The sequence below is a fragment of the Mobula birostris genome, chromosome 18 (genome assembly GCF_030028105.1).
Source record: "Mobula birostris isolate sMobBir1 chromosome 18, sMobBir1.hap1, whole genome shotgun sequence".
Classification (NCBI taxonomy): Eukaryota; Metazoa; Chordata; class Chondrichthyes; order Myliobatiformes; family Myliobatidae; genus Mobula; species Mobula birostris.
In genome coordinates this window covers 19,124,524-19,140,183 of record NC_092387.1, presented here as the reverse complement: position 1 = coordinate 19,140,183, position 15,660 = coordinate 19,124,524, and the positions used below count along the sequence as shown (strand labels likewise).

Sequence of the window (15,660 nt, the reverse complement as noted above, 5' to 3'; positions counted from 1 at the left end):
ATCAAGCTCTTAAGACTGAGTGCTTTTGAGATCCCAGACTTTGATCACCCTCCAGAGCTGACTGGAATGTGTATACAAACTTGCATCACCTTTCCAAATTCAATGTTTATTTTTCTTTCCTGCTGTTGAGGGTTGTATTTATCATTATTTCCCGACTTTGCATTTTTCCTACTTCTCCAGTTATACAGCACAAATTGACTAAAAGAAGTGCAGCAAGCTGGCCAGAACATTCATACTGAAATATGGTCTACTCATCTTGCCTCAACGTTGCATTAAGGGTTGAAAAGAAAGTTGTACGAACAATGGTTTGAATTAAGCAATATAAATAAAACTGAACAGGAGACAATTTTATTCAAATAAAATTTGCTCTAACAAAATTCAAGTTACACAATTCTGAATTAACAAGTAGTTTGTTCCCATTAGGTAAGCAGAATGGGTATGGATATAACTGCATAACAAGCTAATTTGACAGCCTGGTAGAATCCCTAGATACTGTAAAAGGTTGGATGATGGCCACTGTCTATACCAGAACAGCTTGGAGTACTATGCAGTGCAAACTATTGACCAGACCAGTTTGTTTTTTTATTGACTCTCCAACTTGTGGAGGTTTCACAAATGGGGAAAGACTCTAAAGTGTATGTGCTACTGGCCAGAAAAAACAGACCGTTTTCATGAACACCTTCTTTTGGAACATTGTAAATCTGGTTTCTAAAAAGCTGTATTTCCTTCCCCCACCACCCACACAAAAAAAATGGTCAATTAAAATAATTACTTTCCAACAATCAATTAAAAGTGTTGCTGCACAATCTGGTAATTAAAAGTAGCAGCCTTTTCCGTGTTAAAAACAGAAGAATATTCAATAGATAAGTGTTAACATTTTTGCATGATGAGTCCAATAAAGGACAATCAAATAGTTCTACCTCTCTTGAGAATGTTACGTAAGATTGCTTCACCCCTGACCCTGAGCACAGCTCTGTGCTTCTGTCTACTAACTCTAAACTCCAGGACATATTCAAGAGTGCATACGATAACATAAGGTGACCAACACCAACCTTTACTTCCTACACTGTGGAATGTTTGGCTCTTGTTGTGCCCTACATGGACAGGAGGTTGAAGTGTTAAGCAGCCTGAGGACATGTACCAGATACTTCTGGGTGGAGAAGACTTCTCTGTCATTCAAGAATTTGAATTATGGGTGCAAAGCCTGCTTTTGTCCCAGGCCAACACATATTTATCCTGACAAGTCACGTATACAGAATTGTAACTACAAATGTCCCACCTACAGGTCGGTCTTTAGGGTCATTTGACGCCTCGGCATGCTCATTTGGATTTCTGAAGTGTGTTGGCCCTCAAAGTCCAAAGTGATACTGCATCATTTCAACCGCAGAGGGAGAAACAAGATTATTAACGACATTGCAGCTAATAATTACAACATTTTGCACTCCAAAGAATCACATACTAATGGGCACAACTATCCAAACTTTATTTCGATAAGCTCACTGCATTTTGGAAGTACTTTGGTTGAATTCACATCACTACGGAAACTACGGAATTGTACACAGCCCAAGCCCCCTGTTGTGGCATGGTTAATCTCAGAAACTGTCTCAAGGCCCACCGATTGGCTCCATGTTATGGCAATGTCACAATGCTCAATCTGTATCAGTGTTAGGCATCAACTGAATTTTAGTTTAAACCCCCTGGAAAGTGAGAGGACTGCTTCTGGCAAATGGTCAGTTTCCACATGCACACCTTTAGGACTCAATGCTTGGCCAACTTTGTGGCATGGCAATACAAGGGTGGTGAGTAAAGCCACAGGCACTTTGCGGCTTCCTGAGGATACAGCTGCCTTAAGCAAAAAAATCCCCCGCAGTCTCTGGCCAGCAGGTACGGAGTTATGCTTAAGAATCGAATTTCAGAATAGACCAGAGGGTAAATCCTCTGTTTAACAACCCCCCAAAACCCCAACCCCACCCACACTCTCAATCCCTGTCAAATCACTGGAAAAGTCTGCTCCCATTATCTCAATAAGTTCATTTGTTTCAGGAAGATCCCTGCAATGTTATCAAAAGAAAGCTACTCTACAGGACCCTAGAAAGATTAAGACCAATTGTACATTTACCACAAAGAGGGAGAGGGACATGGAAGAGTTTAAAGTCTACCTGGCTGAGGCGAGAAGGGTGTGTTCCTTGAGAGAACACCTACCCTGCAGTGCTAATACCTACTTGTCGTTTAAATCCAGTGAAACTACCTAAAACATAAGTAATGAGCTGTTCATTCATTTTGGCAACGGATTTGCAGCAGTCCTTACAATCTGATGCTCGTTGAAGGCTCGTGACATTTGTAGACATCCCACTTGAAAATAAATAAAAATCTCACGGGAATTAATGCTGTTCCACTTTGTATTGTTTCCATAGAAACACAGCTCTTTGGATATAAATATCAATATTTCAACTAAAAACACATTTAAAAGTGGCAGTACTGGTTTGGAAGTGACTGCGGCAGACAGCGTATGTACACTATCTGCGGTGGGTTTGATCTTTGATATCAATGACAAAGCACGCGCATACAAACCAACGACACGCGCGCGCACACACACCCGCTCCTACGTTAAGTGCACCTTAAAGCAAAAGAGCCTACCTCTTCTCTTAAAATTGATTTCAGACGGCATGCACAAAACACATCTGGCGGCATCTGTAAAGATCCAAACAAGGTCAAGAAAAGTCTTAATAGTTGGGTGGAAGGGCAGGGCATGGGATGAAGGCTTGGCGAGAAAAAAAAACAGATTGTAAGTTTCTCACAGCTTGTATGCTACATCACAAAATAGAACAACCATTTTTTTTTGCAACAAATGCACCCTTTTCCACCTGTGCTGCCATTGTCACTTTGGCTATTTTTTCTTGCTCCAGGTGGGAGTCTCTGTGCAGAGTACACTTGTACCCACTAAAGTCTCTTGCCTCTCAGTTTGTGGCGGGACAGATCTCCTGGGGTTCTCTCCTTCCCCTCACCTCTCCATGGCGACGGAAACTGGGAAAAGAAAGCCCGGAACTGGGCTCCAGGCCGCTTCTGGCGGGGCGGGCGGGAAGTCGATCCCATTGAAGAAGTGCAATTGAGCCTGAGTGTTGAAAGGAGGATTCCTTTCCCAGTCGGAGGACACGTAGGCACAGGCAAAAACAAAACAGAACAAAGATCAGTCTGAAGCCTCTCAACCAGTCAGGTGGCATTTTCGTCTGAAATGAAGGGAGCTGAACATGCAAGCAGAGCCTCGTAGTCCCTGGAGAGCTGCAGTCATTTATGTCTATTTGTACTCTTCTTCCTTTTCCTCTTGAAAAAACAGCAGCACCTGGACATAGAAGGAGACAGAAATTATTCCACATAACCAATCGAAGCCTTAGTTTATACACTTACACCACTGCACTACAGTTCGACAGGCAAGCTGAACAACAATCTACAGACAATTAGGAATCGAATTATCAATTACAAGCCCTTCAAAGTGGTTTAGGTGTGAAGATACATATATGCAATCTCTTGCCAAAAAACTGTAAGCTGGCACAGAGTTATCACTGGACCACTAGCCCCTAGCAGAAATCAAATGGTCACAGGGACTCAGGAGACAAAACATACAGCTTATGATGGAGAGTGATCGGCTCTCGGGAGCAGGCCTGAACACACAAGCTGTCCAACCCCACCAACCAACTCTCAGAGTACAGGTCCCCTCAGGTTACGACAGGGTTTCACCCTAAAAACAGATTATAACTCAAACTGTCTGTGAGACAGAAATAGACAACAATAGCCCTGTTCAGCAACACCCAGCCCCTGATTGTTGCAGTTGAGGGAGAGGGAGCAAAGGGGTGGAGGGGTAGAGAAGCAGCCCGGAAAGGGGGAGAAGGGGAGGTCGGAAGGAGGGGGGGGAAGGGGGTTCGGAAAGTGGGGGGGGAGGGGGTTTGGGAAGTGAGGGTGGAAAGGATGCAGATATATTCCTATTCCATTCCCACCCAGCAGAAGCTACCTATTGTCCATCCCTCACTTTCATTTGTATGTAGAGGTAAGCTAGTGGTCACAGTCTGGGGGAGACCTGTTACTTGCAGACTTCTTATCTGAACTGAGGCCACAAATGGCGGTAGCAGTTTGTGCACAATAACATGGTCACTCTGTGAGCCCAGAACTTGCACTATGAACATATGAGAAAACAGCTGGTGTAGCTGAAACCCCTGCTTACATAGGGATTACCCTGTACTTACCTCAAAGCTGTGAGTCTCCACCAAAATGAATTGACTCAGAGGTCAGTGGGCAGATAAAGTCCTGGGGGATTGGCGCAAGTTCAAGCTCCTCACCTGGACTGTCAACAGGAGTCCATTGTTGGAGCACAGTCAGGGGGTCTTTGGCCAGAACATAGGGGTCTTCTGCTCGCTCTGGAATCCTGACGGTGCACTTATATGGAGAGACACTGGTGCCTCAGCAGGGGAGATGCTGCAATATCCTACAAACTCTGGGTCAATGATTACAAAGCCCCATTTTCAGAATACGATTTCATTCTAATAAAATCTGTCAATCAAAAGCAGGTGTCAGTAAAAGTAACCTTTTTAAAGTCAAAGGTAGAAAAAAAAATTCAATTCACTAATGTACTTGAGAGGACTCTTACTACTCTTGACTGGACTGATGTCAACTGTAGTCAAGTCTCACAATAAGTTTAACTAATAAATGGACAAGTGTCAGGCTTGTTAGCAATGCACAAATGTTCAGAAAATTTCAGGCACCTTTAATTATTACAAGCCGTAGAGGTTATGGTGACTGAAGGGCGATGAGGTTGCCTGCTCACGACTACCTTTCTGGGATTCCTGATGAATGGTATACCTGACTAGCAATAATAATGGGATGAAGGGAGTTTATCTTTCCAGAACAGCTCAGACACAATAGTGTATGAAGGACGACATTGGGCAAGGAACTGGGGATAATTTCTGCCAGCACCCTTCCACTCCCCTTCACCCACCATCTCACACTATAGTGGCCATTCACTCACCCATCTGTACTTGCAAATGGAGCCCTAGCATTGAGGGGGCAGACGCAGACTTGAAGTGCCCAGACACATTTCCACTAGTACTTATGTGAAAAACCCTTCTTTGTTCCTACACTGGTATGCAATTATCTATCCTTACTTTCCCATGGTCAATTATTGCTTTCATATTTGCATGCCCCAGTTTGGGGTGAGGTCTGGAGATACACAGAAGCTGGTATCTTTCTCACCGTTCATGTATCTCAAGTATAAAAAACAAACTATGTACACGTTTTACTATTATTAACAATTAATCTCAACCGCTGCTGTCTCATTTACTTATACACCATGCCTAACCTAGTACTCAGTAGTAACACTTTTGTCATCACCCAAACCATTCCCCACACAGCAATTTTAGTACGTCACTAAATTAAATACAATGCACAGCCCCACACTAAAATCAAGCAACCGTTGTGCTTTGCGCTGTGTATCAATTTATTTGTGCAAACAGATGACTTCTGTGTTATAGCCATTCAAGTTACAAGAATTAACTGTTACAGAATTCACAGATCACACCTCAAAAATTTGAGATAGGGAATAAAGTTTGCTATTATCGAACTTGTGGAATAAAAACAAATAAATAAATATGAAGGATGTTGTGCTTTCCTGACAAATGACAAATAAACTTTTCTCAGGCTTAAAGCCAGATACAGGTATCAATTGTAACCGACACTTTGATTATAGACCTGCCCAGGCATCATATCCCTGATGAAGATGGCAGAGCTTGTCATCAAAATGTCGGTTACAATTGATACCTGTACCTGGCTTGAAGCCCAGGAAGGGTTTATTTGTCAAACAAATAAAGGTTTCCATTGCATGCTTCTTGCTGCAAGTTAATGAGAGAGAGAGAAGAAATCATTGCAGTACAGGTTTTCCCTCTGAATGCAACTCCTCCCTCTCTAACATGGGGGTCACCTGGATAAGTAGAACTTCAACTGCACATATGAGATTGCAAGGTGACTTGTGTAAAATCTGACCGTGTGCACTGCATAGAAGACTTTAAATATGCTGATTATCATTTTTATTTGTTTTTGCATATACATTAACCTGTCACAGTGGGTCAGAGTCAGAACTAGAGCCCAGCACCTACAGCTTCTGAGGTTTCGGTGCTCAATATTATACACACTGCAAAGTGGGTACAGCTCATTTTGAGTATAGTATGCATTGATCTTTGGTCCTCTGTGCAAACCTGTGAGACAAACCATTTCTCCACCATTTTACACCAAGCCAAATCTGCTTTGTAAGTTTATAACAAGGTCTCCATTTAAACAGTGACATTTTAATGTTGACTTATCTCCCCAACAGAGGTCCTGGTAAAATTTAAAGATAAAGGGTCATCTCTCCTTTCCCATTGGGTACCTTGTTAGCATTTTTTGCAGGACCCTGTATACAGCATTAAAATATCACTGCACATTCTTAAAAAATCACTATCCAAGAGCTCGTTTTTTTTTTGACTATTTTGTAAAATTAGAAAAGCCAGATACAAATTACTTCCTTTGACCTATTCCCCAGAATAGAGTATAGATGACAGAAAAATCTATTTTAAAATTTACAAGACACAGCATTTTTGATCAACTGGAGTATAAGATTTCAAATCACACTTCCTCGGCCCGCTGTTGATCTTTCACAAAGTATTAAAGCTCAAAAAATATAATGTTCAATAGAGACAACAACCCTTCTCCCAAGTGGGAGTGGGGGCCATTTGCAAAGTATTTAATTACCACTGAAATAAACATCTGAAAAGTATCTCATTACCAGTGGAATAGGCTTAGCTAATTGCATTTGCCCTTTAGGGAAACCCCAGCTTCCTATATATTTTGACTTCCAGCAATTGGGTAAGCTTTGTCTACATTTTAGGTTGCTTGTTTGTTTTATTTGAGAAACACCAGTTCACTAGAGAAACAGATGTCTAAGTACTGATGCACTATTTGGAAGTAAAGGTAAACATTGTCAGTCTAATAACGGCAGTTCTTAGAAATTCAATGGGTTCCTTCCTTCTTGGGATATTTGGTGCAGATTTTATTCACAGATGGCAAGTCAAAAATAAATAAGGCAAGCTTAGCTCATCTTTGAAATGGTACCACCAACAAATTAAGTCACTAGTCATTCGGGGAAAATGAATAGTTCTTCTCGGGCAGGGCAGTATACAGACAGGTCCGACTGAAGCATAAACCAGTTAAAATCATGTCACTGCACCATAAAAGATTTCAAATGTTCTGAGAAGAAATATTACAGATCTGAGCAGCTTGATCTTGGTATTGAATTTCTATTAATTCTTTACATTTGTCATGGTGAAATTCTCCATTATAGTTCATTGAATCGTTACAATTCTGTGATTAAACTTGCAAATAAGGGAATTCAACTAATCTTTATAAACATGCTCAAGGGATTAAACCCCTACTTACACAGAAAATAATCAGTGATGCAACTAAAGCTTAAAATTATAGCATTTTAAATTATTTCAATGCATTAAAATTGTACCAAAAGACAAATCAAAATATCAATGGTGCCTGTTTGATTTGCAGGTGCTCTCTCTAAGCCAGCTGGAGTAGAAGAATTTACAAGCTAGTTGTACAATAAACACAAAAGCGCTTGTACTCCTTTAACTCAAATTCATGTTAAATCAGCACCAGTGCATAGAATGGAGTGTAACTGATAAGAGTAGATAAGAGTAACTGATACCCAATTTAACAGTTAAATTCTGGTGAGAATCAGCAACTTTGGCACAGCAAAAAAAGGACTTAATTACAAACTTTTTACATTCTTGTGGGGCGTGAACATATTGTGTAAAAGAAGTCTTGCATATGGAGGGTGAAGCAAATTAGTTTCAAAATGAAGGGCAGCGATGAATGAAACTGTGTCCCTCTGGATCCATAATATTTTAACTACTCACACTGAATGTGGAAAAGGAATATCCTATAAAATCTGAAGATAGCAAGCTGAAAAGAATTCTCATGTATTGGGACTAATTAAATGCACCAGATAGGACATTGATGAATTTTAAACTGGGCATCAATCTGTACACAGTGAAACAAATGCATCCCCCTTCTAAATTCTGCTATACTTTAAATCTATATTGATTTTTTATTTACCTATTGAGACACAGCGCAGAGTAGGCTCTTTGAGCTGCACAGTCCAACAATCCCCCAATTTAATCCTAGCCTGATCACGGGACAATCTACAATGACCAACTAATGTACCAACCGGTAGATCTTTGGACTGTGGGAGGAAACTGAAGGACCCGGAGGAAACACACACAGTCATGGGGACAATGTTATGATCCCATTTACACACAGTCCTTCAGAATATCACAAATTTCAGTTCAGTCTCTTGTGGCAAAAAGAAAACACTGTCTATCTGATCTTTCCTCAGTTAAATTTTTCCAGTCTGGCAGCCTTCCTGCAAGTCTCCTGTGCAACCACATTGTTTCAATATGTGGTGACCAAAATTGCTTTCACTACTTGTGTGTACCTTTATGTTTTGTTTTATAAAAGAAATGTTTCATTGCACAATGGCTTAAGAAAAATATTTGCTGAAAGATTTGTTAGTTTTTCACTTCAGTAATTCTAAATCAATATGAACTACTCTAATTTTAAATGTGGTTTCGGCAATGGATTAGAATCCCAGATGTCGATCTTGAAAATCATGTCATAGACTCTGAGAAAGCAAACCTCACAAAGGCTGAATGCAATCAAATTAATAAAAAAACACTAATTTTATTAAAAACCAAAATGGTTTTCCATCAACTTTAAATAAAACACTCCTCTACTGAGTCTGGGCCATAAGTTTGCACTTCCATGGCCACTGAGATCATTTGCAAAGCCAGGCCATCTCTAGGAACATTAGCACTATCTTTCCTACCTGGTTAAGGACAAGTAACAACAAAAGTTTGCCCGAGTCACACACATTTCAGGCAAATTACACACAAGCTTCAATCTAAACATTCAAGGTGTTAAGCAAAAAGAGGATCAACACTATTTAGCTATACAAGTAAGTGTTCTAAGCAAAGATCCTTACTTCAGAAATGAAAAGATGATTCAGAAATTTTAAAACATCAAGAATGGAGAACATGGGATCTATGAGTGAATGGATGAGCTGAGGTCAGCAGGCACAAGGGCAGACTGGATGCAGAGAAGATACAAGACAGTGGGTAGAAGATGGAATGCCAGCAAGCTGAACATCAAAGTAATTAAACTGTCAGCTCCATGAATGGCACCAGCCTCCTCAGTATTGAGGACACCTTCAAAAAGGCGGCATCCATCATTAAGGCCCCTCATCACCCAGGATGTGCCCTTTTCTCATTACTACCTTCATGGAGGTGGTACAGGAGCCTGAAGACACACTCAACATTTTAGGAACAGCTTCTTCCCCCCCGCCATCAGATTTTTATGAAATGACGATGAATCGACCTATAAACACCATCAAGCTGTTTTTACTTCTGTTAATGCCCCATCTCCCCTTTGTACCCTATCCCTTATTTATTTATATCATTTTTTTTCCTTCCCCTTTTTTTTCTCCTTCCCCTTTTTTTCTCCCTCTGTCCCTCTCACTATACGCCTTGCCCATCCTCTGGGTTCCCCCCGCCCTTTCTTTCTCCCTAGGCCTCCCGTCCCATGATCCTCTCCCTTCTCCAGCCTTGTATCCCTTTTGTCAATCAGCTTTCCAGCTTTTAGCTCCATCCCTCCCCCTCCTGTCTTCTATCATTTTAGATCTCCCCCTCCCTCTCCCACTTTCAAATCTCTTACTATCTCTTCTTTCAGTTAGTCCTGACGAAGGGTCTCGGCCCAATACGTCGACTGTACCTCTTCCTAGAGATGCTGCCTGGCCTGCTGCGTTCCACTATCATTTTTTGTGTGTGTTCCAAGCTATTTTTGCTCTCGTTTTGCACTACTTAATTTTTATGTACAGTCCTTATTGTAACGTATATTGTTTTTTTAATGTATTGCACTATACTGCTGCCTCAAAACAACAAACTTCATGATGTATGTCAGTGATATTAAACCTCATCCTGACTGTTTGCACAAGTTTTATCCAGGAGTACGAAATGTTATCTGCTGGTGTGATGAATGTATGAGAAGTTTAACAGTGAAACAAAACACAAGAACTTGAAAAGTCTGACTATGCCTTAATGCCTAGGAAAGGTGGGGTATGTAGATTCCACAGCCAAGGCAGCTCAAACACCTCCACTTCCTTGGCTGGCTAAAGATATCTGGCATATTCCCATTGACCCTTACCAATTTTTAATCAATGCCTTGCAGCCTGGTATGGCAACTACTCTGTCCGTGACCACAAGGAATTGGAGAGTCGTGGACACAGCTCATCATATCACAGGAAACAGCCTCCGCTCTGCGAACTCTTTCTATACTTCTTGCTGTTTCAGTGAAACAGTCAGCAAAATCAAAGGCCCACCTAACAGGGCATTCTCTCTTCTTCCCTCTCCCACCTGCTAGAAGATACAAAAGCACAAAGCGCATACCAACAGCCTTAAGAACAGATTCTACCCCACTGTTACAAGACTACTGAATTGTTCCCTGGCGCAATAAGATGGACTTGATCTCACAATCCATCTTGTTATGACCCTGCACTGAACTTTCTCTGTAGCTGTTACACTTCATTCTGCATGTTATTCTTTTACCTTGTACTACCTCAATACACGGTCTAATGATTTGATCTGTGTGAACAATATGCAAGGCAAGCTTTTTACTGTACCTAGGTTCACGTGACAATAAACCAGTAAGGAAGCCAGATGAGATGGAGACTGAACAGTCTTCCCCATGAGTGACTGTATGAAATGTTGATTGATTCAGTATTGTTCTCAAATAAGAAGTTTGGCTGGCCAGTCAAGGGACCCAGTGTATGGATGGGAAAGGTAGTCTTTATCACTGGACTATATGTCAAAGTCCATGAACGTTGGTGTTGACCATAGACAGACATTGTGTACATGACATTATGCTTCAACCACACAAATCACAGATAGGACCACATTAAGAATATTAGGACATCGAACATTACAGCACAGTACAGACCCTTCAACCCACAATGCAGTGCTGGCCTTTTAAGCTATTTTAAGATCAATCTAATCCTTCCCTCCTATATAGCCCTCCAGTTTTCTATCATCCATGTGTCTACGTAAGTTTTTTTATATGTCCCTAATGCATCTGCCTCTACCAGCACCTTTGGCAGTGCATTCCATGCATCAACCACTGTGTAAAAATCTTACTTCAGAGACATCCCCCTGTACTTTCTTCAAATGTTAAAATTATGCCCTCCTGAGTGTGGTGTAACCAGAGGTTTCTATATATCTCAGTGCTTGAACTCAATCCACTGACTAATGAAGGGCTCACACCATACACCTTCTAAACAACTTTGAGGGATCTGTGGACATGGACCTCAAGATCCCTCTGTTCCTCCACACTGCTAAGAATCCTGTCTTTAAACCTTTATCTGACCTTCCAAAGGGCATCACTTTACACATTTCCAGACTGAACTTCACCTGCCACTTCTCAGCCCAGCTCTGCATCCCATCAATGTTCCATTGTAACCTACAACCACCAGCCTTTGTGTCATCTGCAAACTTAATAACTCAGTTTTCCTCATCCAAGCCATTTATAAAAATTATACAGAGCATTGGTCACAGTTGTTCACAATTCTGTTCACTTAGCTATGAGAAGAATGTCATTAAGCTGGAAAGGGCACAAAAAAGATTCAGGACAGGAGGGCTAGAGTTATAAGGAGAAACTGAATAGGAGGTCAAGGTTTGACCTTGGAGGCATATAAAACCTTGAGAGAAGTATATATTGTGGATGGTCACAGTCTTTTCCTGTTGAACTGGAAAGAAATTAATCCTCCAACTACATTCCAATGGTTTTCTCAAACCATATTAAGTTTAAATTTAGAAAAAATTAGAAGTGATATTTTTGACCCTTCAGTTAAATTTGAAGATACCTGGAAACCTTTTATGCAACATTTTCATATGATGTAATCTGACCTTTCCGAATCTTTTTTCTAAAATATGATGAGAGGAGCGGAGTTAGCGACATTATGGATCATGTCTGATACAAGTTGTTGGTCTAGTCCTGTTTTGCCTTTTTTTGGGGGTTTTTTTTCTCTTTTTCTTTTGGGGTTTTTTTTGTTTATACTTTTTTTTTTCTTTTTATTTCCTTGTTAATGTTTAATCTCATTATGAGTTTGGAAGTCTTTTATTTCTATGTTACTTAAAATTCATTTTATATATGCTGATGAACATTTTTCCAATCTCTTTGTACCAACTTTGTTATTGAGTTTATAATTTTGAAAAATTAATAAAAAGATTTAAGAAGAAAGAAAGTCTTTTCCCCAGGGTAGAAGAACCTAAAACTAGAGCTTTAAATGGAGAGGGGAATGACTTATAAGGGACCTGAGAGGAAACAAAGGGTTGCTGATATAAAGGACAAGCTACCAGAAGGTGGTGTAGAGGCATGTGCAGTTACAAGGTTTAAAAGGCATTCAGACAGGTATATTGATAAGAAAGGCTTTGAGGTATACTGTATGGGCCAAGGGACCCGTTTCTGTCATAGGTCCATGACTTTCAGAAGCTCCAGTGTGGAGAAAAGAATCCATTGCTGTGGGTGTGCTGGCTCCTTTGTCATAGACTAAAATGGATTCAGTGAGAGCCATCCCTTAGAGCATGTATTGATTTAAGAGGATCAGATATATCACAGTTACAGTGCTACAGAGCCTTGAAATATGCTCCTAAGTAAAGCAAACTATGTTTACATATGACAGTGGTGTGAGAATTTCACTCTATTCCTTTTCAGGTAGTGTTTTGGAAAATACTGTCATAAAATTAAATCTATTCTGTGATAACTCAGAAGGAATGCACATGTTTTAGAAGCAATTAAATGATTTCTAAATCAATCAACACAGCACTAATCCTCTTCTGTTTGCAAGCTTTTCTCCCATCTGGTCCTAACACCCACACACCCTCCCAGCCTTAGTACTAATTACCTCTTACTCGTTCAACTGACCTGTCCCCCGCTACTGAGGGATGGATACAAAGTCCATTCATTGCCAAGGACCAGTCTGGGCAGTTACCAGGAAGCATCAAGGATTACTCAAACTTTTCTTGCCAGCATTTTAGTCCTTCACATGGTGTATGATTATTTTTGCTCCATAATACTACCAAGCACATTAGTACTTCAAAACTTGAAGCCATTTTTTAAAGATTGCAGCAGCTTTACTGTAATATACAAATCACTTCTACTTCTAAAATAATCGCTTGTTACAAATGGACTTCAGTACTGGGCAACAGTTCATAAACCCATGCATATTGCTCAAGCACATAAAATCCTACACACAGAAACGGGTGAAGTATTTGTTCTCTAAAAGGCATTTTTACAGAACAAAACTATTAACTATGGAAAAGGAAAAAAATAAAGCAGATATTCTAGCAAGCAAGCAGATCAAAACCTACAATTCCAACACAAGATTTACTTGTAAATCTGTTAGACTCCAGGTGTTCAAAGTCAAGCATGACTTCTGCGTGAAATTAAAGTCATGGTCCAATAATTTGTTTCACGATTAGAGACTTGATGACAAAGTAAGTGGGAACAGCTGGCAGAACGTTCCCCACACAAAATCCAAAACAATGTTGAAATGCAGAGGAGATGCAAATCAGAATCCTCACACAACCATGGCTAATCTTAAAAAATGCAGTCTGAAGGCTTTATAATCTTTACTGCATTCTCTTCTGATTCTTAACCATATGCTATTTGAGAGCAATAGCGACTAAAAGCACTCTGGGGGCACTTTTATGATCATGAGATTCAACAGAACAATTTTAAGTTTTATTTTCATGAGTAAAGAGCTGTCATGGCTACATCTTTTCTCTCAAGGACCTGGCTACCAGAAACTTACTTTGGAATAGTTTGAAAGATTGAAAGATGAATCAGGATCTGGACAAAATCTAACCTTTTACACAAAAAAAACTGCTTTATCTCAAAAGATTGTGTCTACTAAAATCTGAAATTCTCAATGTCAAATGATGGACTTCCCTTCTGTAGTTGATGCAGGCTAAACTATAAATTTAAAAGGACAGGTCAATGAATCTGATCAGTTACATGGTGATTGGGCCCTAAAAGCAAGTCACTGGCTGAGACTGCAATCACCAAGTGGATTGGTTATAACCTTTCTGCTTATATCATTCTAGCCTGGTCTGCTCCCTCTTTCCCTGACCAACGCGAGGGACTCACCACATGTTGAGCACTTTGATGCAGCTACAGAGTTTAAAGAGAAAAGACAACAGATTAATCAGAGGAGAAAGCCCTGCTGTTAGGCTCATCATGCACATGAGTGACAAGGGGGAGGGGGGTTGTGGCAGTGAAAGGATGAAGTAGCCGTGGGGCAAGAGGGCTGAGGAGGAGAGCAGGGAATAAATAGCCAGGTGGAATGAGGGAAGCAAACAGCAAGATAAGGAAGGGAAGCACAGGGATTTAACTAAACAAAATCCCCGAACACAAAAGAAACATGAAATGTCGCCCAACTCCGGAAATGAATGAAGCTGATCGCATGACTTGACTGCACTGACATTCATGGCAGAGGCCATTTTGATTAAGTGGCTACACTCTGATTTCTCCTTCAATTGCTTTACCCATTCCTGGTACTCAAGTGAGAGTGTCAACAAATCAGATTTTTTTTTAAATTCAATTTTTCATTTCCCTCCCGAACATTCCTGACAGGATGATAAATGAAATATTTCCTATTTAACTGGCAAGTTTTCACCAGCATAAAGTACAAGAATTCAAAAAGTCCTTCCAGTAGTGTACATTCTGCAAATAAACTTTATCCCAGCAAATCATCTGATCCAGAGGCCCTTAATCTGAATTGTGCTCAAGGACTTGCTCTTCCTTTGGCTGTGTCAAGGCTAATCTTCTGAATATGGAAAGTAAGCAACTTGGCTATTAATCCAGCATACACTGGCATTAGAAACCGAAGCACAAAAAGATTCACATGTAGCTGTCCAATTACATTTTATAAGCTCAGAGCTCCTCTAACTAGAGATCACCAGGTACCAGAATCCCAGAGAACCTGAGTGGGATGCTTTCTAATTGCAAATTAAAAACACAAAATAAACTGCAGATGCTGGAAATCTGAAATAAAAATATTTGCCGGAAACAATTGGCAGATCAGGGAGCATTTGTGAAACAGGAAGCAAGGTTAATGCTTCAGGCCAAAGCCTGTTCGTCAGAATTGGCAACTTGAAACATTAACTCCCTTTACATAGATGGCGCCAAACCTGCTGAGTGTTTCCAGTATTTTCCATTTTAACAGTTTCCCCCAAACTTGTAACTACTTTCTTAAAGTGTAAAATGGCGTTGTCATGATAACCTCCTGTACTTTGCTATGCTGTCCATCCTTTTATTTTACTGCAGAATTTCTTTGATATGGTAAAATATGTACAGCTCTAAAACACTCACTGGTCAAACTCCAGTCATATCCCCCGACAGCTGGGAACTGAGTAGGAGAACAGGAAAGAGGGTACTGCTGAAGTATAGAACAAAACAGCTTAAAATGCAGATAGTCAAAGGTAAACATGATCTGATAAGGAGCAATCATGTCAAAAAGGGTAATTG

The 15,660-nt window shown here is 40.4% G+C and overlaps 1 protein-coding gene across 3 annotated transcripts in view; it reads right to left on the bottom strand.

The window, feature by feature from the left end:
• Positions 1-326: 326 nt before the first annotated feature.
• Positions 327-15,660, bottom strand: part of LOC140211990 (casein kinase I) — a 191,440-nt gene continuing 176,106 nt past the window's right edge. For all 3 annotated transcript variants that reach the window (XM_072282315.1, XM_072282316.1, XM_072282317.1), the window contains one exon: positions 327-3,340. In XM_072282315.1, the coding sequence (XP_072138416.1) occupies positions 3,286-3,340 (55 nt within the window). In that variant the 3' untranslated portion in view covers positions 327-3,285. The remainder of the gene's footprint in view (positions 3,341-15,660) is intronic.